The sequence below is a fragment of the Oncorhynchus mykiss genome, chromosome 25, assembly GCF_013265735.2.
Source record: "Oncorhynchus mykiss isolate Arlee chromosome 25, USDA_OmykA_1.1, whole genome shotgun sequence".
Lineage (NCBI taxonomy): Eukaryota > Metazoa > Chordata > Actinopteri > Salmoniformes > Salmonidae > Oncorhynchus > Oncorhynchus mykiss.
This window is the reverse complement of record NC_048589.1, coordinates 19,974,532-19,996,500: the sequence shown is the minus strand read 5'-3', so window position 1 is coordinate 19,996,500 and position 21,969 is coordinate 19,974,532. Positions and strand designations below refer to the sequence as shown.

The 21,969-nt window shown below is 42.9% G+C and overlaps 1 protein-coding gene across 4 annotated transcripts in view; it reads left to right on the top strand.

Annotated features, from left to right (window-relative positions):
- The window catches only part of LOC110505541 (steroid hormone receptor ERR2), a 65,220-nt gene extending 51,942 nt beyond the window's left edge, over window positions 1-13,278 (top strand). For all 4 annotated transcript variants that reach the window (XM_036962526.1, XM_036962525.1, XM_036962524.1 and 1 more), the window contains 2 exons: window positions 1,236-1,505; window positions 10,031-13,278. In XM_036962526.1, coding sequence (XP_036818421.1) covers window positions 1,236-1,505; window positions 10,031-10,275 — 515 coding nt within the window. In that variant the 3' untranslated portion in view covers window positions 10,276-13,278. The remainder of the gene's footprint in view (window positions 1-1,235; window positions 1,506-10,030) is intronic.
- Window positions 13,279-21,969: the final 8,691 nt, after the last annotated feature.

The following is a 21,969-nucleotide window of genomic DNA, read 5'->3' as shown; positions in this document are numbered from 1 at the left end:
TTGTTTTGCGGTGGTATATCAGTATATATATATTTTGGGGGGGAGTAGGTGGGTATATCGGCTATATCAGTTCGCTAATACAAGGCTATTAAAGGCCCAGTGCACTACTTTTGTGAATTTTTGTTCTTTTTATATAATATCTATATCAATATATATATATATTAGATTTTTCAAGGGGTGCTGCTATGTTAGAATAGGAAATTGCAGTGATCCAGACCATTTCATTTCATCCAGCTGCTGTCAGGAACGGGGACAGGATTTCTGCACCTATCCGGTGTATGTGACAATAAAACATCAGTATTTTCTTATTTTTTTTAAAGCAGGCCTTTAGGGCAGGGTGGCTCCCATGACCCCTCGCTGTGTGTGTGTGTGTGTGTGTGTGTGTGTGTGTGTGTGTGTGTGTGTGTGTGTGTGTGTGTGTGTGTGTGTGTGTGTGTGTGTGTGTGTGTGTGTGTGTGTGTGTGTGTGTGTGTGTGTTTGTGTGTGTGTGTGCGTGTGTGTGTGCGAGCGAGTGTGCATGTGTGTGTTGTGTGTATGTTTTCATTACCTCCCCCAGTGCGGCACTGAGTGTGTGTCACGTCCTCGACCCTTCCAATGAGGATCTGTCTCAGTGCTAATCCCACCAATAGCAGTGTGACAGGAAACAAGGGCTGACCAGACGGCTTTGTGTCTCGAAGACCTTTGCACCGATTTACTGTCTTCACTTACAGTAAAGCCCACTGGAGTGCTGTGACACTCATTTCAGAGAGGACCTTCCAGAGTGCATTTAAAATTAAACACCTCTCCTGCTAACATGTGCCGTGGCATGTAGTGTAGTCAGCCGGGGTGAAACCAACAACTCATGTTTTGGTTACTGATCAGATCTGTCCATGAGAAAAGACCTTGAAAGTGGACAGTACATCTTCGGCTTCACAGTGTTTTGATTAAAATAATCAGAGTGGCGTTGTTAACTTGTTGATGTTCTTTTAAATAGGTCACCCTTTATTTGAGATAATTGCATTGATCTATTGACAAAGTGTGAATATAAAGAGCCCATTCGATTCTTTTTCACTGTTTTCTATTTCATCTTAAGGGCAAAGCAGGAGCTGGAAACACCCACTCTTTCACACACACACGCATGCATGCACACACACACACATACAAAAACACAATAAAACACACACACATACAAACACAAAATTATATGAGTGCCAGTGCATTGTAGTGCAGGTAACTATTCTCTTCTGTCTCTTCAGGCTTCTCCACACTGTCCCTGGCAGACCAGATGAGCCTACTGCAGAGCGCCTGGATGGAGATCCTGATCCTGAGCATCGTGTTCCGCTCGCTGCCCTACGAGGACGAGCTGGTGTATGCAGAGGACTACATCATGGACGAGGAGCACTCGCGGCTCACGGGCCTGCTCGACCTCTACGTGTCCATCCTGCAGCTCGTTCGCAAGTACAAGAAGCTGAAGGTGGAGAAGGAGGAGTTTGTTACCCTCAAGGCCATCGCTCTCGCCAACTCAGGTAGGACAATATACACCACCTCAGTATAGAGCGTAAATAAAGTGGCAAACAGGGATGATAGGTGAATATCTGGATATTACATTCTGTACAAGGATTTGTAATTGATGCAATATTGAAAGAACAATTCATGTAAACAATGAATGCCCCTTACACTAAGTCTGAATTTGTCCTGCTAGGTGACCTAAACTGGGACATGCTTAAACCACCTGACCAAGTCCTAAAGCAATGGGACTCCCTAAATATTTCTCAGATTATTACCAATCCCACAAGGTATGACTCCAAACACCCAGAAAAGGCTGCTCTCCTTGATGTTATCCTCACAAATAATCCTGATAGTTATCCGTCTGGTGTTTTCTGTAATGACCTTAGTGATCACTGTTTTACAGCCTGTGTTCGTAATGGCTGCTCAGTGAAACAACCTGTACTCATTTGTCATAGACTCTTGCTAAAAATATTTAATGAGCAAGCCTTCCTTCATGACCTGGCCTCTGTAAATTGGTATAGAATCAGCTTGATCACCTCTATCGAAGACGCTTGGACCTTCTTTTTTTATATTTTCAGTGGTGTTGTTAACGAACACGCCTCCATAAAGACATTTTTAATTCAAAACAGGTTCAGCCCCTGGTTTGACCGTGATCTGGCAGAGTTACTCCACCTCAAGAATTGCATTTGCCGAAAGGCTAGGCACATGCATACTCAGGCTGACTGGATCTCGTTCAGACAAATGAGAAATAAGTGCACTCAGGCTATCCGGAAGGCCAAAGTTAGTTACTTTAAGGAGCAGTTCTCTCTCTGTGGATCTAACCCCAGGAAGTTCTGGAAAAGACCTAGAGAATAAACTCTCCTTCCCACAGCTGCCCATGTCCCTTAATGTTGATGATGTACAGTTGAAGTCGGAAGTTTACATAGGTTGGAGTCATTCATGTTTTTCAACCACTCCACATATTTCTTGTTAACAAACTATAGTTTTGGCAAGTCGGTTAGGACATCTACTTTGTGCATGACACAAGTAATTTTTTACCACAATTGTTTACAGGCACATTATTTCACTTATAATTCACTGTAACACAATTCCAGTGGGTCAGAAGTTTACATACACTAAGTTGACTGTGCCTTTAAACAGCTTGGAAAATTCCAGAAAATAATGTCATGGCTTTAGAAGCTTCTGATAGGCTAATTAACATCATTTGAGTTAAATGTGGAGGCATTTCAAGGCCTACCTTCAAACTCAGTGCCTCTTTGCTTGACATCATAGGAAAATCAAAAGAAATCAGCCAAGACCTCAGAAAAAAATTGTAGACCTTCACAAGTCTGGTTCATCCTTGGGAGCAATTTCCAAATGCCGGAAGGTACCACATTGATCTGTACAAATAATAGTACGCAAGTATAAACACCATGGGACCACGCAGCTGTCATACCGTTCAGGAAGGAAACGCATTCTGTCTCCTAGAGATGAACGTACTTTGGAGCGAAAAGTGCAAATCAATCCCAGAACAACAGCAAAGGACCTTGTGAAGATGCTGGAGGAAACAGATACAAACGTATCTATATCCACAGTAAAACGAGTCCTATATCAACATAACCTGAAAGGCCACTCAGCAAGGAAGGAGCCACTGCTCCAAAACCGCCATAAATATGCCAGAGTGCTGTTTGCAACTGCACATGCGAACAAAGATCATACTTTTTGGAGAAATGTCCTCTGGTCTGATGAAGCAAAAATTGAACTGTTTGGCCATTATGACCATCGTTATGTTTGGAGGAAAAAGGGGGAGGCTTGCAAGCCGAAGAACACCATCCCAACCGTGAAGCACAGTGGTGGCAGCATGATGTTGTGGGGGTGCTTTGCTGCAGGAGGGACTGGTGCACTTCACAAAATAGATGGCGTCATGAGGTAGGAAAATTATGTGGATATATTGAAGCAAAGGTATTGGAGTGGCCAACACAATTCCCTGACCTCAATCCTATAGAAAATTTGTGGGCAGAACTGAAAATGTGTGTGCGAGCAAGGAGGCCTACACACCTGACTCAGTTACACCAGCTCTGTCGAGAGGAATTGGCCAAAATTCACCCGCCTTATTGTGGGAAGCTTGTGGAAGGCTACTCGAAACGTTTGACCCAAGTTAAACAATGTTAAGGAAATGCTACCAAATACTAATTGAGTGTGTTAACTTCTGACCCACTGGGAATGTGATGAAAGAAATTAAAGCTAAAATAAATCATTCTCTCTACTACTATTCTGACATTTCACATTCTTAAAATAAGGTGGTGATCCTAACTGACCTAAAACAGAATTTTTTACGAGGATTAAATGTCAGGAATTGTGAAAAACTGAGTTTAAATGTATTTGGCTAAGGTGTATGTAAACCTCTGACTTCAACTGTATATAGCTAGGCGTCATCATTTAAATTAATCCTAATTTATAAAACAGTTCTTATTTGATTAATGGTGCTCGGACCCATCAATGTGAAGCTAGCCACAATAAGGATTAGCCACAACAGTGGACTTTGCGGTTAGCCTTCAAAATAAAAGTATGGCATAATTCTACTATTTGTATTAATTTGCATCACTTTCAATGACATACTTTTATTTTGAAGGCAAGCCACATATTCCACTATTGTGCCTAATCCTTATTGTGGCTAGCTTCACAACACATACCCCAGTCTGGTCGACCATCACTAGCTAAATGACGCTAGTTGGCTGCTTATAACGTTAGCTTTGGGCAGCTGGGTTAAGTAGCTGGCTAGCTATTTATTTTCATGAACTGAAGTTCAATTTCAGTAGGAGAACAACAAGTGGCAACCTAGCTAATACTTACTTACAAGGATTCATAAATCATTTGTAAGAATAATGAAAATGACTGCAGTTTATACTGATCATTGTTTTCAGGCTGGTTGTATTGGTGCTAGCTAGGTGCCAAGCTAAAACTAGCTACCAACGCGGTATTGTAAACACATCGTCTGTGGCCGGTGTTTTCTTGTTTGCAAACTTTTTTGTACAGCTTTGACAGTGCTACTGTATATTTTTTGACACGCAAACACCCAAACGGCGTTCCATAGCCGTGACGCTATTACTGTGTAACTCCAGTAGGGCAACATCTGAAAAATAGAGCACTTGGTAGTGTGTACCGGTGCTCGACCAGTCGTCGAAAACCAACATCCCCCCACGATAGAGAACGGTTGATTGTCAAGTGTAATGAATTCCATTATCTTGGCTTTAATGGATTTTGCCTTTGAGTTGTCTCGCTGAAATTGTCTTACTCTTTTAAATGACTGCTCGACTTGTTGACTGCTTGATCCACACAGCAGACATTGTGGGCTAGGTTAGGAATGCTGTGTTGCACGTGTAGCGCAACATTTTGCGTGGAGTTATTACGTCATGTTATATAGTTATGCACGGTAGCTTTGACATCGGTTTTTAACTTTGGCGTTAAACTAGATATCGGGCCGATACCGATGTTGGCTTTTTTAGCTATTAGAAATTCTGATATGTTCACTGATATATTGCGCATCTCTAGTTGTTACTGACATGGAGCTCTTTAATCACCACTTCATTAAGTCATGATTCCTATTCAACTCAGCCATTCCCCCATCTCCCACGCCTTCTAATGCGACAAGCCCCTTTGCTCCTCCCTCTTTTTCCGCTGCCCCGCTACAAAGTTTCTCCCTGCAGGCGGTCACTGAGTCTGAGGTGCTAAAGGAGCTCCTTAAACTTGACTGCAAAAAAACATGGTTTAGACCCTTTCTTCTTTAAGGTTGCTGCCCCTATCATCGCCAAGCCTATCTCTAACCTTTTTAACCTGTCCCTCCTCTCTGGGGAGGTTCCCATTGCTTGGAAGGCAGTCACGAAGTGTCCGTTACTTAAAGGGTCAAGATGAAGCTGATCCTAACTATTATAGGCCAGTTTCTATTTTGCCCTGTTATCAAAAGTGTTGGAAAAACTTGTCAATAATCTACTGAATGGCTTTCTTGATGTCTTGATGTCTATAGTATTCTCTCTGGTATGCAACCTACTGCAGCCCTCATCTTCCACATACAACACCCATTCTGCCAGTCACATTCTGTTAAAGGTCCCCAAAGCACACACATCCCTGGGTCGCTCCTCTTTTCAGTTCGCTGCACCTAGCAACTGGAACGAGCTGCAAAAAACACTCAAACTGGACAGCTCTTATCTCCGTCTCTTCATTCAAAGACTAAATCATTGCACTATTACTGACAGTTGTGACTTTGTCGCGTGATGAATTGTTGTCTCTACCTTCTTGCCCTTTGTGCTGTTGTCTGTGCCCAATAATGTTTGTGCCATGTTTTGTGCTGCTACCATGCTGTGCTGCTGCCATGTTGTGTTGCTACCATGTTGTTGTCATGTTGTGTTGCTACCATGCTGTGTTGTTATGTGTTTCTGCCATCCTATGTTGTTGTCTTAGGTCTCTCTTTATGTAGTGTTATGGTGTCTCTTTTGTCAGGATGTTTGTTTTTTCCTATATTTTTTTAATCCCAGGCCATCGTTGTAAATAAGAATTTGTTATTAACTGACTTGCCTAATGTAGTTAAAAAAGGTACAAAAATAACAAAATCATTAAAAATATAAATATAAAATTCCTAATTTAAGGTGATATTGTATTTTTGCAACAAACAAAAGATATGTTTTGAAAATCACAGTATGAATTTTCAGTATTTTATGGACAATAGGATATTGTAAAATGGGTAATCACAAGCAATATACACATGTAGTCAGTAATAATAATTGGGACTTTAAAAAAACTTTTTATTGTAATTTTATGAATAAATCCAGTATTTATACATTTTAGGACACATTTAATTAATCTCAAAAAACGTTCATATATCAAATCTAGAGCAAGTGTTAGTTTCAAATGAAGAAACTATTACTATTACATTTGTTCTGAATTTTGAAAACACTTTTGCCACCACATCAAAAATGATTTTAGTGTTCTTTATGGGGTTCTTTTAAATTTAAAAACTAAAATTCTATTTACATTGCACAAATCCAGAAAACTGCTTAAAATTTCATATTGGAATATTATCTTACTCGTGATAACAATTGTTCATCATTTGTATTTGTTAATATTCCCCATTACATTAATATATATGAATTTAATATGTTAAGTTTACATTTCTATATCTATGACCAACATGTCATGTCAGTGTTTAAAGTAGTTGTTGACTTTACCCTTTAGTTTGGAGTGAGAGAGATAGGGAAGGAGGGGAGGAGGGAAGGACTGAGCTTTTAATTGAAATCCTTCCATGTTGTGATATTTCTCCATCCGTCCCTCGCTATCTCCATAACAGTAGCTGCAGGGCACGCCAGCCATGGGAGATAAATTTAGCATTTCATTAGGAGCACAAGGCCTGTCAATAAAATGTGTTAAGTCGAACGGAATGAGTATCAGGGAGTGATGGGTCTCGTTTGTTCCAATGCAAAGACGGTACACTCATATCGACAGGCTGCTTTTGAGAAGGCAGGGCTTGTCCCTCTCTGATCAATGCCTGGCTGGGCCACGGGCGTGCTCTCTCTTTTTTTGTCAGGCTGACAAATGAAAATGCTGATGGTGGGCTTTGCTTTCACACGGCAGAGCTTTGTTGGGGGTGGGGCAGGTGAGGTGTGGAAGGCGGGGGAGGGAGTGAGGCCTTGTGTCAGGGTGGGGAGGGGGCGTCCGGAACGTTTGAGCAAGGTCTCTGTGAGATTTCTCTCCCGGGAGCCCCTCTGTCTGACAGCTGTGAAAATTCATAGCGATTGATTTTGTAATTAGCAGTTTATCAATGGGATCGACGTGGGCTCTCTGATGGATTGCAAGGAAATTGTTTCTTCAAAGTTGTTTTTTTAAAACCATCCCCTCCTCCAAAGCCTACATGCTGCTCTCTCTCTCTCTCTCTCTCTCTCTCTCTCTCTCAATCCCTCTCTCCCTCTCTCTTTCTCTATCTCTCTATCTCACTCCCTCTCTCTCTATCCCTCTCCCCCCTCTCTCTCCCCCCCCCCCCCCCCCTCTCTCTCTCTCTCCCTCTCCCTCTCCCCCTCTCTCTCTCTCCCACTCTCTCTCTCTCTCTCTCTCTCTCTCAATATCTATCTCACTCTATCCCCCTCTCTCTCTATCAATCTCTCTCTCTCTATGTATATATATCCCTCTCTCTATCTCTCTCTCACTCTCTATCTAACCCCCCTCTCTCTCCCTCAATATCTATCTCACTCTATCCCTCTCTATCTCTATCAATCTCTCTCTCTCTCTCTCTCTCTCTATATATATATATATATATATATATATATATATCCCTCTCTCTATATCTCTCTCACTCTCTATCTACCCCTCTCTCTCTCTCTATTGTTCTCTTTTGCTTCCCTTCTTGCCTGCACTTCACCCTGAGACCTTTGTCCCCTATGCTCACTCACTCTGGCCTTTGTCCCCTATGCTCACTCACTCTGGCCTTTGTCCCCTATGCTCACTCACTCTGGCCTTTGTCCCCTATGCTCACTCACTCTGGCCTTTGTCCCCTATGCTCACTCGCTCTGGCCTTTGTCCCCTATGGTCACTCACTCTTGGGATCAGATCACTGTAATGGCTCAAATATCAAACACACACACACACTAATGTCTCTGATACATGTATTAGTTCTATGATTTATCACTGTAATTAAAATGCATTTAATTGCTAATAATTTGTCAGTGCATTGACATGTCTATATTTCCTAATATCTTGTTTATCACTGACTGATCCTGTTTGACACAAACAGGAGATACAGTAGTCAGTTAGCTCTCTGAGTTCCTGGTGATTTTCCCTTTTGTTCATCTATTCTGCCCCCCCCCCCCTCTCACGACCTACTTCCTTTTACCGCTGTGGATTGGAAAGCGTCGGGGTGAGAAATGTCTCAAGGTCTTGGGCTTACAGTTGTTCCAGTCAATGAATTTAGGATGAAGTCTGAAATCTGTTTGCCTTTTATTGTCCCGTGTGGTGAAATATGCACCACCAAGGTGAGATGAGTCAGGCGACCAATGACACACTGTCTCACGAGTACCAGACACTGGTTAACCACTGAGATAACCACAACCCCAGTCTATCCCTGAGAGAGAGAGAGAGAGAGAGAGAGAGAGAGAGAGAGAGAGAGAGAGAGAGAGAGAGAGAGAGGGGGGGGGTGAGGCAAAGAGAGAGTGGGAGGCAGAGAGAGAGAGAGAGAGAGAGAGAGAGAGGGGGTGAGGCAAAGAGAGAGTGGGAGGCAGAGAGGGAGAGAGAGAGAGAGAGAGAGAGAGAGAGAGGGGTGAGGCAAAGAGAGAGTGGGAGGCAGAGAGGGAGAGAGAGAGAGAGAGAGGTGAGGCAAAGAGAGAGTGGGAGGCAGAGAGGGAGGGAGAGAGAGAGAGAGAGAGAGAGAGAGGGGTCAGGCAAAGAGAGAGTGGGAGGCAGAGAGGGAGAGAGAGAGAGAGAGAGAGAGAGAGAGAGAGAGAGGTGAGGCAAAGAAAGAGTGGGAGGCAGAGAGGGAGGGAGAGAGAGAGAGAGAGAGAGGGGTGAGGCAAAGAGAGAGTGGGAGGCAGAGAGGGAGAGAGTGAGAAATTAAAAGTGGTGAAACATTCCACACATGCAGTAAAAGTAGTCGTGAACAATGCAGTACACCAGGGCACACCAGAGAGAGAGAGAGAGAGACTGCAATGAGTCAGAGAGAGAACCCGCCTCTGAGACTGAAAGAAGGTCAGGGAGGATGTGCGCTACAGAGTCCATATGAGACACATGGTGGTTGTTGTTGATTCAGTTTCACTGTTACAGTAGGCCTACATACATACATTTAGTTACACAGGTTGGATCAGAATTGATAGAATACATTTTGTATGATAATCAATCAGTCAAAATATGGTTTCCAGCTAGCTTAAGCACTGACAGTCCCATGATAATGTAATCAAATGTACAATAGTATATACTTTCATTCCACTCATTATTTGATCTAGATGTTTCTGTGGGAGAGGAGGGAGGAAATTAATCAAAATGTGAAGGAAGTATAATTTCTTTATTGAAGCTAGTTTACACCGTCCAATTCCCAGAGTGTTTATAAGAAAACAGTCTATTCCGGAGCTGTCCTTTGGAACAGTGGGGTGTTTAATCTGTGATCATTCACTGGGGTTTGGCTGCTATTCATTCCATTGCGTGCTCCAGGAATCAGCAGGATTACATTGATTTTCAGTCTCATTGGTCAAAGGCCATATGAAAATCAAACCCAGGGCGCCAGGCAAAAAAAAAGACATTAAGCTTTGTGTTTTTCTTTACATTCTGTTGTTTATCTTGTCACAGTGTTAATTATGCTGATTACGTGTCCCATAGCTGACTCCACTGAGAGATCAGTAGGCCCAGCCCAGCCATGTTTTACTTTAGTAAAAATACAATTGAGATGATGTGGTACTGTTTACAGAACTATTTTACATTTCAATATATCGAGCAATGGTTTGTGTTGTCATTATATCTCTGAAGATATTAACATAAGACTCATGTTGAAGAGCCCTCTCTCACTGACCCTGTCCCTCCCTCTCCTCTCCAGACTCCATGCATATAGAGGACGTGGAGGCGGTGCAGAAGCTCCAGGATGCGCTCCACGAGGCTCTTCAGGACTACGAAAGCAGCCAACACCAGGAGGACCCCCGGCGGGCAGGCAAGCTGCTCATGACCCTGCCCCTGCTGCGCCAGACCGCCACCAAGGCCGTGCAGCACTTTTACAGCATCAAAGTGCAGGGCAAGGTGCCCATGCACAAACTCTTCCTGGAGATGCTGGAGGCCAAGGTCTGATGGAGGAGCAGGTGCCCCCTGTGAAGGCGATGGGGACAGGGCAATGCAGACAGAGAGATATGGACAGAAGGGACTCAGGACAGGAGAGGGACACCCTGCTGACTGAGACAGGAGACAGACTGACCTCTCTTGTTCTCCACCCCCTCGGGCCCCAGACATTAAAAAAAATAAAAATAAAGAAGAACAAATGCAAAACTTGGTTATAAGTATAAATATAAAATGATGCAGATTAATTTAAAATATATAAGAAATACTATGTACAGTAATAATTTTGTTTTGTTTATGGTCTGTGGTCATACTGTATGTGAAGGATCTCCCCCTCTCTCTATATCTTCAGAAGGAATAATTGCAGGCTCTTAATTAACATGGTTTCTAGTCAGAACCTCAAGACATCTCCAAATGTGTTCTGATGACAACACACATGGCAACCACTATGAACAGCCTCACTTGTCAGACAGTTATTTCACCTCCTGGACTTGACCAGGACATGTATATATTTATTAATAATGGAAAACTGAGTGTACAGTTAATTCTGGTAAACCCGACGGCCATTTTCTCTCATTCTTTTTCTTGGGGAAAAAAAAGAAAGAAAGAAAGAATAAAAACTGTTACCTAAATGTGAGCTCTATTGATCTAAATGCCCTTGAATATACCTCTTCAGAGCAGTGAGCCGTGTGATATGGGTCTGTCTCAGACAGGAAGAAGACAAACTGGTCACATGACATGTTTAACCAAACTAGCGTAGGCAGGTAGTCAGTCGTATTATTCTGTAGTAACTCAGCAATAAAGGGAGCCGTGCCGTGGCCAAGCCATGTTAAACCTCCACTACCCTCTCCTTCACAATGCTGCTGTCTGTCTGTCACTATAAGGCCCATATGTGTGTGAGTATGTGTCCCGCCAATGTAGATGTTTCTCCTCTGCAGATGTTGTTGTCAATGGTGCTCTATCTCAAACCCCACATTTGGTCATTGTTCAAGCCGATGGAAATTGCCTCTTGGCAACTGAGCGAATGACCTGATTTGGGCAGGGTGAAAGATGATGAGTGGGTTTGGGGCGGAGGTATCAAAGGATTTATGCTGAGTGGCAGAAGTCCAGGAGATTCCATGTTCAAACAATCAGAGGCCCATATGTCAAACACTCTATTTACGGTCCTTTAAGCCCATGGCAGAATCCTCCCACACACAGGGCGCAAGGTACCCAGCATCTGCTATCACCATTTAAGAAGCTGCCGGTCTTTTTATAGCTGGGGCTGCCTTTGTGGATCTCCATCCAAACGGAGGTGAATGGCAGGTGCAGTGCAGTGATGTGTTGGTAGCTAGAGCTTCACACTGACTGGGGGTATTTTTAACCCAGAAGGAGGTTATTGCTGTAGCTGTCTGCCTGCTCTCTGCTGTGCTGCTCTGCCTCCCTCCAGGAGTACAGTAGACACGTGGAGCGCTGCTTGACTCCATGTTCACACAGTAGCTGTGGTCTAACACCTCCCAATAGGCCCGGAGACAGACAGGCATTCTTAAAGACAGCAATTCACCCCCCCCCCCCCCCCCCCCCCCCAAGGTGCTCCTCTTGTGAGAAGCCATGCAGACTACAAAGTGTCAGCACGTTTCAAAGGGTAGCACCAGTCCCACAGTGTGTCTATACAAGGTGTGATCTCTGGTGGGAAAGTGAGTAGAGGGGCTCCATTCTCTCTGTGTGTAGGCAGGTTGTCCTCCATGGTGCATGCTGGGACCTGTAGTTCAGTACTGTAGACTCATGCTGCTCTTTGTTCTCAAAGGGAGAGAATGTGGTGGGAGGTGGATGATTATAGTACTGATGTGATTTATGTGAAGTGATAAATTGTGGTACCGTCACAATATGATACTGTGATCAAATGAATCCCTGACATTGCAGACGGGATGGTCGCCACTCTGCTTGTAATATCATTGGCCAGTGTTAATCCAGCAGCACCCTCTTTTACTGCAGCCTGATTGGCCACTTAATGGAGGTTGACTACACACCCCAGCACCTAATCATCCAACTTGAACTAGCCGCTGTCTACTTAACAGGCTCCACTTTAGAAGGGGACAATGTAACGTGAGTTATTTTACTGTTGTGCAATACAAGGACCAATTCTGACTGAAACCATGCTGAAAGCATGCTTTTACTAAGATTTGGGACAATTTGATTATCTTTTCAATATTACTCAAAATACCTCTAATCAAAAATAAATATCACAACTATATTTTCTTTGCTCGGCTGTAAAATACAAGTGTTTTAATGGACAAGTACAGATTACACACATCAAACAGTTTAGCCTAAAAACTTTTTGTAACGATGCAAAATTCACACCCAACACGATGCAACGTAAACTCCAGGCACTTCCTCTCAATGCTTCACATCTTACATTCAAACCCTGGTTCTATATAATGTGTATATATCTGAATGTCAATAGTTACTGGACAGTAGCCTATACAGTAGGTTGCCGAGTTACAGCAGTTCAAAATAAAGTATGGTATGCAGCGTCCTGCTGACTACTACCTCATCACTATTGTCGATACTTTTGATTTCAAGACTTACTCTTCATCCTCGTCATCAAGACTGTATTGAAACATACCTGAGCCGTCCATGTTTCTATCAAAGATTTATTGTCTAGAAATGCTCCTGCCAAGATATTTGTAATTGTAGTCACCAGTTGTCTCTTACCATCTATATATCTGTTTGTAAAGGTACAGCATGCTTAAAGTTGACCACATGAGTTGGCCATTAATGGGTGTGACACCCATTTTGGTTATGAAGCGGGTCCATGTTTTTATTAACATCACTGTGTCAGAATTGGTCCCTTGATGATAAAATTGCAGTAAGGAACAGGTACTTTAAATTATTTCCTGCTCCTACATATAAATATTTATGGTGTGAATTATATCATTTGGCAACAGTGTACATTGTTATCTCAGATTGTTAAATCATCAATATCTGTGTAACTTTTATGTTTTGATTTCCTAAAAGGAACAAATAATTAAATAACTCCCAGAAGTCTGTGATTCATTTCTTATCCCACTACACTGGTGATTATGTTGTGATGTTAAAAGATCCCAAGCAAACCTCCCGAGTGGCGCAGCGGTCTAAGGCACTGCATCTCAGTGCAAGAGGCGTCACTACAGCCCCGGGATTGAATCCAGGCTGTATCTCATCCGGCTGCGATTTGGAGTCCCATAGGGCGGCGCAAAATTGGCCAAGTGTCGCCCGGGTTTGGCCGGGGCAGGCCGTCGTTGAAATAACAATTTGTTCTTAACTGACTTGCCTAGTTAAATAAAGGTAAAAATATATATATCATAATAATCACATAGTGGTATTGAGAAATAGTGCATTTATAAAGTCACATTTGTGAAGATAAGGGCTCATCTTTATTAATAATATCATTAGACTCAGAAAGAGGATCAGACAGAATACATTTATTTCTATGTATCAACCATTTGCTGTATGACATTTGGCCTTCATCCATGTTTTACTCTGTCACGTCTAGGCTACTTACTCATTCAGTTTGTAACCTGAACCCTAACGCCATCCTCCCCTCATTGTATTTACCTCATCTGCAGAGACACTAGCATGCTGCTCGTCCACAGGGTTTACAGACACTCAGATTGTGATTGACTTAATGCTGTGAGTTGAAGAGCGTGAGAGCAGAGAGCAGCAGTCCCAGCAGATACCGGACAGGCCACCGGCGACGGGCAGATGAGCTAACAGCCCCAGCCTCCACTGAGCCAGACCAGGAGCTGTGGATGTGAACCATAGAAAATGCATCCGTCACAGAAAACTGGCAGACACGCTAGCACTACTGGGGGGGGGGGGGGGGGGGCTGGAATGGGAGACGGGGTGGTGGAGGGGAGGGGAGATGGATCCATCATTTCAGGAAGCTGAGATTCCTGGGACTTGAGTATTCCCTGCTCTATATAATTATAAGAGGCAATTTCCTTTTTTGAAATAATGTCTCGCTAACCAATTAATTGTAATAATCCTCCATGTTGAAACTACAGTGTTAGAAGACACCAGACAGTGCCGGTTGTGATGGTGGCTTTAGGTTGACTGAAGGAAGAATGGAAAGAAAAGAAGGGGGTGTATTCTCTCTGTTGCCATGGGGTCTGGTAGCTCCTACACATACTGTGTACATATCTGAGATGTAATGGGTACATTAAGAGTAATGGTATTTTCATGCTACACGAGGATCCTCCAGGCTCTCCAGATATCCCAAGCTGTACGGTTCCCTCTCAACTGATAACAGTCAGCTTTACATCCAGCCAGCCATTGACAAGTAAAAACACCTTTCATTAGGTCTACCACGCATCTCATCAGAATGCAATCTCCATCGCAGGTGTATGACGGCTGTGTATTGCTTAAGTGTGTTTCATTATTCATTACAATACTGATGATGGGGAGGGAAAGGATTACACGTCAGTGTGAGTGATTGGATTTGAACAGACCTGCTGCACACACTTTGCATCAACCAAAGGCTCAAATTACACTTAGGATGTAAACGGAGCACGCAAATACCCAGGAGAACTTGTGGCACAGATATAGAGCATGGGCCACCATCTCTCGCTCTCTCTCTTCCTCTCCCCTCCTCCCTCTCTCTCTTTATCTCTCTCCCTCGTTCTCTCAGTCTCCCCTCACCCTGTCTAATTTTCTTTATTCCTCTCGCTTCCTCTTACTCTTCATATGAGTCCTCAGCTGCTCTGTACGATACGGTTGATCTTACTGTCAGACTGGTTTTTGTGTGTTTATTTATTGCTCCATTTGTGATAACAGGAGTGGGACATATTTCACAACCTGAGGGTATTAGTGTCTCCGACAGCACAATGTACAGAGAACTGTTACGTCACTGCAAAATGTACCTCGTAAAGTAGGGTCAACTACTGTAGTATTGTGTTAAATATAGCGTCCTCTTTTCAGGGAAAAAGCTCACCATCAAGATTGACCAGTCCTGGACCACTAGATCCCCCTGCCCTTTTGGTCTGGCATGGCTCCATCCACTGTGCCTGAATAAACACTTGCTCCACCATCACCCATTTGTAGCCCAATATGCTGTACACATGCTGTACAGAGCCCCTCAGGTGTACCTTGTATCTGATTCATCTCATATACTGCAGTGGAATACATAAAATAATATCTAACCTAAAAAAGATAACATTTTCTCATTGTCAAGATTTTGGTGAATCGCTCATTTTGGTGAATCGCTATACCTGTTACTCAAGCATAAGACGATCCACGAAGCCAACACCTCTGGCCCTCCTTTGGACTCTGTGGGGCTAATCAATAGCCTCTAACTGCCTAGCAGGCAGACTGGGCTACAGCCCGTCTGAGATTTCCTCCACTCTCTGTCCATCTTCACTGTTTTAAGTGCATTTATCAGGTTACACATCTACTCTGCTCTCCATTTAATGCATGGGAAGCAGGGGGGTCAAGCTGTTGTGCATACCTCATGTCCCTCAATGAACCAGCATCCAGGACTGTGTTCCTGAATATCCACTCAGGTGTCACAGGCAAACACACACACATACACACACAGATGCATACACACACACACACACACGCATAGTCCCACACACAGAGAGACGGTGTGCGTGTGACTACACTCAATTGAAAACATAGCCCATTCTGGAGCCTGTATTTCAAAAGTGCCACACCAGTCGAGTGCATCCTGTGAGCTGATATGGTTTCTGGATAGAGCGTTCACTGAGGTCATTCACACCAATTGGAGAGAGCTGCCTGAATGGCCCTGTCATTTGAGCTGATCAATACCACAGAAATGAAGTGATCCCTAAAAATCCCCTGAGCAATGGTCCTCAGGGAGCAGACAGAGGGGGAAACAGGCCTCATAAGAGAGAAGCAGGCTACCACACATGTCCATATAGCAGGGACTCCACTGGCCCACTAAAACGGAAGTGCACAGCACAAAATCACTGCATAAAAATGCACCTTTTATTATTTATTATCTAAAACAATAACAATTGAGGCGCAAACACACATACACACACACGCACACACACACAAACACACACCAGATAACCCCACCTGAAGTGTTGATCTTTCCTTTGAGATTTATATGGCTGGCTGCATCTTTATTTGTGTGGTTCAATGGTGCTGTGGGGGAGTAGAAATATCCCTGCTATCTGTGTAGTCTATCTTCTACTGCCAAAGCAAAGCTCTGCTGTGTGGTGGGCCTTCTCCTCCTTCTGTTCTATTTTATTGCCTCTGCCATGTATTCACACGTTGTTATGGGCTTTTCCAATTTAGCCACTGGTTTGGAAATAATGATGGTAGATAAGGAGATCAGATAAACATGAATCAGTCCATCAAATGGAGAAAAACTCAGTTACACAAGAGTGTGTGCTCACTTCACAGGAATTGAACACAATCACCCTGGCATTAAAGACCACTACTGTAAATGTGTACACTTACAGCTAGATAAAGACATTAGTTTGATGAATGTGTGCAAGCACACGTGAGCATATTACGTGCTAATTGTAGTATAGTATTGTCATTCGTGTTTTCCTTGTAATACAATATTTGTAACAATATTTTTTGTCTCTTCCATTGTATTTTCAGATGAAAATGAATTATAATATTTTCACCATTACCCAAAACCCAAATTAAACATGTATTCATATGTTTTCAATTTAAATATGCAAAGGGTTTGTTTAAATGAAATATCGTACTTAATTACATGCTTTGTGTATAAACCCTATATATAAACACATTTTAATTAAGCAAATTAGAACCAAACATTACTCAGCAAGATCTTTGCATTGTTCTCATATATTTATTTTGAGATATACAGAATATCACCTGCTCATGCATGTGTTTGTTGTGACCATATGACTCTCTCAGTGGCAGTTGTGGGGATTTTAGTTTCTTCAGTTTCAGTGGGACTTGCAGGCAGAGTTCAGCCTCCCTCAGAGCCCCAGCCAGAGAGTAAAATGGTTAGGAGTAAATTACGGGGAGAAGCCAGGGATGAACGTGACCTTTTCTGCATGTCAACCAAAGGTTAGAAATCTCCCCTGGCCTTAAAGGAAAGGCACTTGTATGCCATAATGGAGGAGGCCCCTGCTTATTCTGGCGAACAGGGAGAGACCAGGTCCAATCCCAGGAGAATAGCCCTGGCTGCTGAGGAATTCTTTCTGCAAACACACATACATACTCTCTATCCTCCCTTTCCCTTAACCCGCTCAGTCTCATTCTCTCTGGTCCCCCTCCTCTCTTCCCAATGCCTTTTTGTTTCTGATATCAAACAAAACATTTGAAGGCGATTTTAGCAAAATAAAAGTACTGTGTGCTGCTGCTCAGATTTCCTTTGTGTACAAAAAGGAGGGTGAAAATATTGCATGTCAAAGTCAAAAAGTATAGTATCTTAGAATATATTTACTTACATTTCCTACCATTTGTATTTGAGGAGGTTTAAGTGTCAAACATGTAAGGAGAGGATAAGAATACATTTGAACTAAGATGAAATAGATGATCGTGATCAACTGCCTAAAATATAGGATGGAAATCACCCGTTCCTTATCCTCTTACGAGACATAGAAATCTTACAAATATTGGCTTGGTACATTGTCTGGAGCCTACAGGCATATTGTACCTCTTAGAGCACATATGTCCGCTCCTAATTCAAACATTTATATTCATAAACGGGATTTTGTATTTAAAATATGACTTATAAACCATGATATATGGAAATTGACAGATCCTATGTGATTCCTGAATGAAATACCATATAGATGACATATTTGATGTCCTTTCCTCCCTTCTCTCCTTGCCTGAGAAAGGAGCCTTGACCATGCAGGTAATTTACAGTGTTATGGAATGAGTGCAAAACATGCAGTAAATAAATAAGAGTCGATTCATTTCATTTTAGAACAGGGGGAGGTTAGACGTCCCCCGCCCTCCTTCACAGTGCACGTCTGTATATCACAAAGAGAGAAGGGGACCGCAAATGGGGTAGCAAGCAACACTATGCAGTCCATTTGATCATTTCGATATGGTGTCCGTATGTGTGGGTATGGTCTTGAGCATGGTCTTGAGCATGGTACGGTATGGTAGCAACCCCCCCTTATGTCTCTTTGACCTTGCTCTCAATCACACAGAGACCTAATAAACACACACAGACATGCACACATGCACGCACAGATGCACACACAAACACTGCACACACATACACACACACACACACACACACACACACATGCACACACACATGCACAGATGCTACCATTGATGTGTTATGGAACTAAAGCCATTTAGGAAGCCTTTTCAATAATTTTTAAAGTCTTGGTGTAATTACATGTAGACAAATCCTACACAATGATGAGTCTCTTCCGATAAAAGTATTGGCCTATAGCTAATATTTAACTAGTACTTTAAAGAAAGGGTTCAATGCAGTATGTTTGTATGTAAAATATCCTTTAAAAAAAGTATGAGTTCTAAATTCATTAATTCAGGAATACGAAACCTTGTTCTCTTTGCCTCAATGTTTTCTTAAAGGGAAAAATATGTCACAGTCCTCTTCAGATATATATATATTTATAACAAGACATTGTACAATGTGTCTTTTCCATTGTCAATCTAGAATATACCATGTGATACACAAAAGATACCTATGTCAGTTCCTGACATCCATCAATACCATCAAGCTAAAGCTGCAGGGCTGGACTATTGTCTTTGTGTAGTTAAAGCTCATATATCGGCAGGTATTTTGGGACACTTTTCATTGGAATTAACACTGTCACTACACAGCTAATGAGAATGGTCAGAGAATAGATTATTGAGGAAATCCCAATAAGGGATTTACTAGGTGTATGTACCTTGTCCTTAGTCTCTGTCTGCAGCGGCGATATGTAATGTGCATGGTCATGTTTGGATAGCCCTGATTGACTCAGTAACTGTTCTGTGGTGATATGGCTAGGAGGACGGCACAGCTGCGCTACCTGATACATGCATCATCATACAGGAGAGCTAGTGAATGAGGATTGCCCCAGTGTAAAATGAAAAAGAAAACAACAACACAAAGTCATTCCAGTAATATAATTATTTCTCCTTCAGCTAGCTCCATGCTCTAAGATGGTAGAGATGGTTATGCCGACATTTGGCCCCAGACATGGAGACAAACTGACTGCTTTTAAAAACTTTACTGGCCCATAAACCATGATTAAAACCCTCCAATGAAACTCTCTATTTTTGTTACTGTTTCCCTTCCGTGTGTGTGCGTGTGTGTGTGTGTGTGTGTGTGTGTGTGTGTGCGTGCGTGTGCGTGTGCGTGTGCGTGCGTGTGTGTGTGTGTGTGTGTGTGCGTGTGTGTGAGGGGGAGGGTGTTAAGGTAAAACAGAGGAAGTATTACAAAATCCTCTAATCATTACAGTAATTATATTTCCCATGATAGCTAAATGAAGTCATACTGCTCCAGGGAACACAGTGGTTTGTGGTTTGACACTCACAAGGGGTCCAGTCTGTTAAGTAAGAAAAAGGAATACAACTATTAATATGGCCACAATATCCATTTAAGGAAGAAATCATTTTAGGCCCCCCAGTTAGGTGTGGATCATATGTTTTGAACCAATTTGTGCTGCTCAAGGACAGGTAAAGGTAGCTTTCTCCTCTCTTTGGCTCTGACCGACACTCCATGCGAGATGAAGGACAAGGACACAGTAACATGAGGACAGGCTTTTAACCTAACGTAATGTATTCTAATGAGAAGAGCTCCATCTATGGACCACCTGTTGAACTGCGTTTAATAACAGAGCAGCTTGAAAGGAGCTCGATCATGGCCTGTTTCTACAGCTTGGAATTAAATTGAACAATATCTCAAATAAAATGCTTGTACAGTACAGTATTCCTATTGTCCAGTTTCTCTGAGTATAAATTATAGTCGGCTTGAAGTATGTTGGAGGTCAGACAGTAGCTGTTATTATTATTTATTTCTGTGAATCAGAACAAACATGAATAAATTTGGAGGAATTGCATGTCACGCCGGGTGACGAAGGGAGATTCAGCACTTTAGATGATATGTGGTTACATCACTGGGCCTCAAGGCCGGGCCTCAAGGCCGGGCTGGGCCTCAAGGCCAGGCCTCAAGGCTGGCAGCCAGTTAAAATGCTCAAGTAACATTTCCTTTTATTTATATCCGAAGACCTTGGCTGAAATAAATGAATTGAGACAAGTGTGAGGAGCCGATGTTACGAACAATTTCTTCCTGACATCGGGAAATGAGTATGTGCGAGACATTCGACTCTTTCACTGCCAGTGTCTGACAGGCAGCAGCCCCAGTAATGCGGGATTCAATGTCGGCAGGGAAAACAGATCAACGTGAAAGTCGTTGTGTGAGAGACAGCCATATCTGTCAAGGTTGGGCAGAATATGTTTCTACTCTGTGTACAGTAAGCGCACCCCATCACACGGTGAGATTACCAGTCCGAACCGCGGAACAACGCAATACACGGCACTCTACAGGGGTCATTCCTGCAGCCTACCTTAAATTTACTGCCTCTTAATATTCTGTCATAGTTAAACATTTTATTGCTCTTTTTTATGACCATATTCTTATGTCCCAAGCTTATGAACTTTTCTATGCAAATCACTGACTTCTCTCCCTATCTCCACAAAAGTGGTGGTGGAAGTGTCTTCTGGCATCCCTTTTGTTTAGGAAGGAAATGAGTCATTCTGTGAACAGGGCTGCTCTTCATACAAACATATAATTCGTTATTGTGTTTTCCCAAATCCAGTGGTGTACTGCTGGTGTAAGCTGAGCAGAGCAGAGAGCTGTCCATTTAACCATGGGAAGTATACTGTGTGTTCCTGTTCCAACATATTACTGCTTTGGTGGAGTTAATTGCAGCCTACATAAATATCTCCACCTCATTTGTCAAACTAAGTCTTTCCTTTAACTTTGTCGATTTCCTCTTAACCCCTGGAATTAGAGGCAGCAAATGCCCTCACAGGAAGATAGAGGGAAGAAGGGACAGCTGTGGTCGGCTACAAATGACTGAAGAAACTGGTGCCTGCCTCAGCCATAAGGAATTCATGACCTCACGTCTCCACTGTGACCGTGTGCCCTTTGTGTTGGTCACGGTAGGCTCAGAACAGGCAGAGGAGAGGAGCTTTTATGTGCAGACTACTGTAACGCTGGAGCATTGTGGTGAGAAAAGAATCAGGAACTGATACTGTTTTTCTAGCCCTGTTTTTATTTGTCTTGAGTTTTCCTTGTGATTCTACTGCACTGCACTGCTCTGGACTGTAACACACAGGGGACCTTGCTCTGAGAATGAGATCAACACTCACTTCACCGCTCTGTATTTTTACACTCATCTTCCTCTAGTCCGCTTTCTCCATTTTTGTTTTCCTTTCTTATACCTCTGAGGCCAGACAAGCCAGTAGCGAGCGAGAGAAGGGGGGAGAGAGGATGAGCAGGAGATTTACAAGTGTGAATCTGCCACTTTGGGGAGGGGTTTGTGAATACATTTAGATTTTGTCCTGTGAATTTGACTCCCAGTGCAGTGCTCTCCCAGAGCTACACAGAGAGAAGAGAGCGGGGCTACTTTTTAAGATGAAGCAGTCGTGATCATCCCCAGCCATTTTTTGTCTACAGATGTATGGATCCTTTAGCGACAGGCTAGTGGGGGAGGGAGGGAGGGAGAAGCTCCATGGAGAGCAGAGAGCCTCCCTACAGGCTAC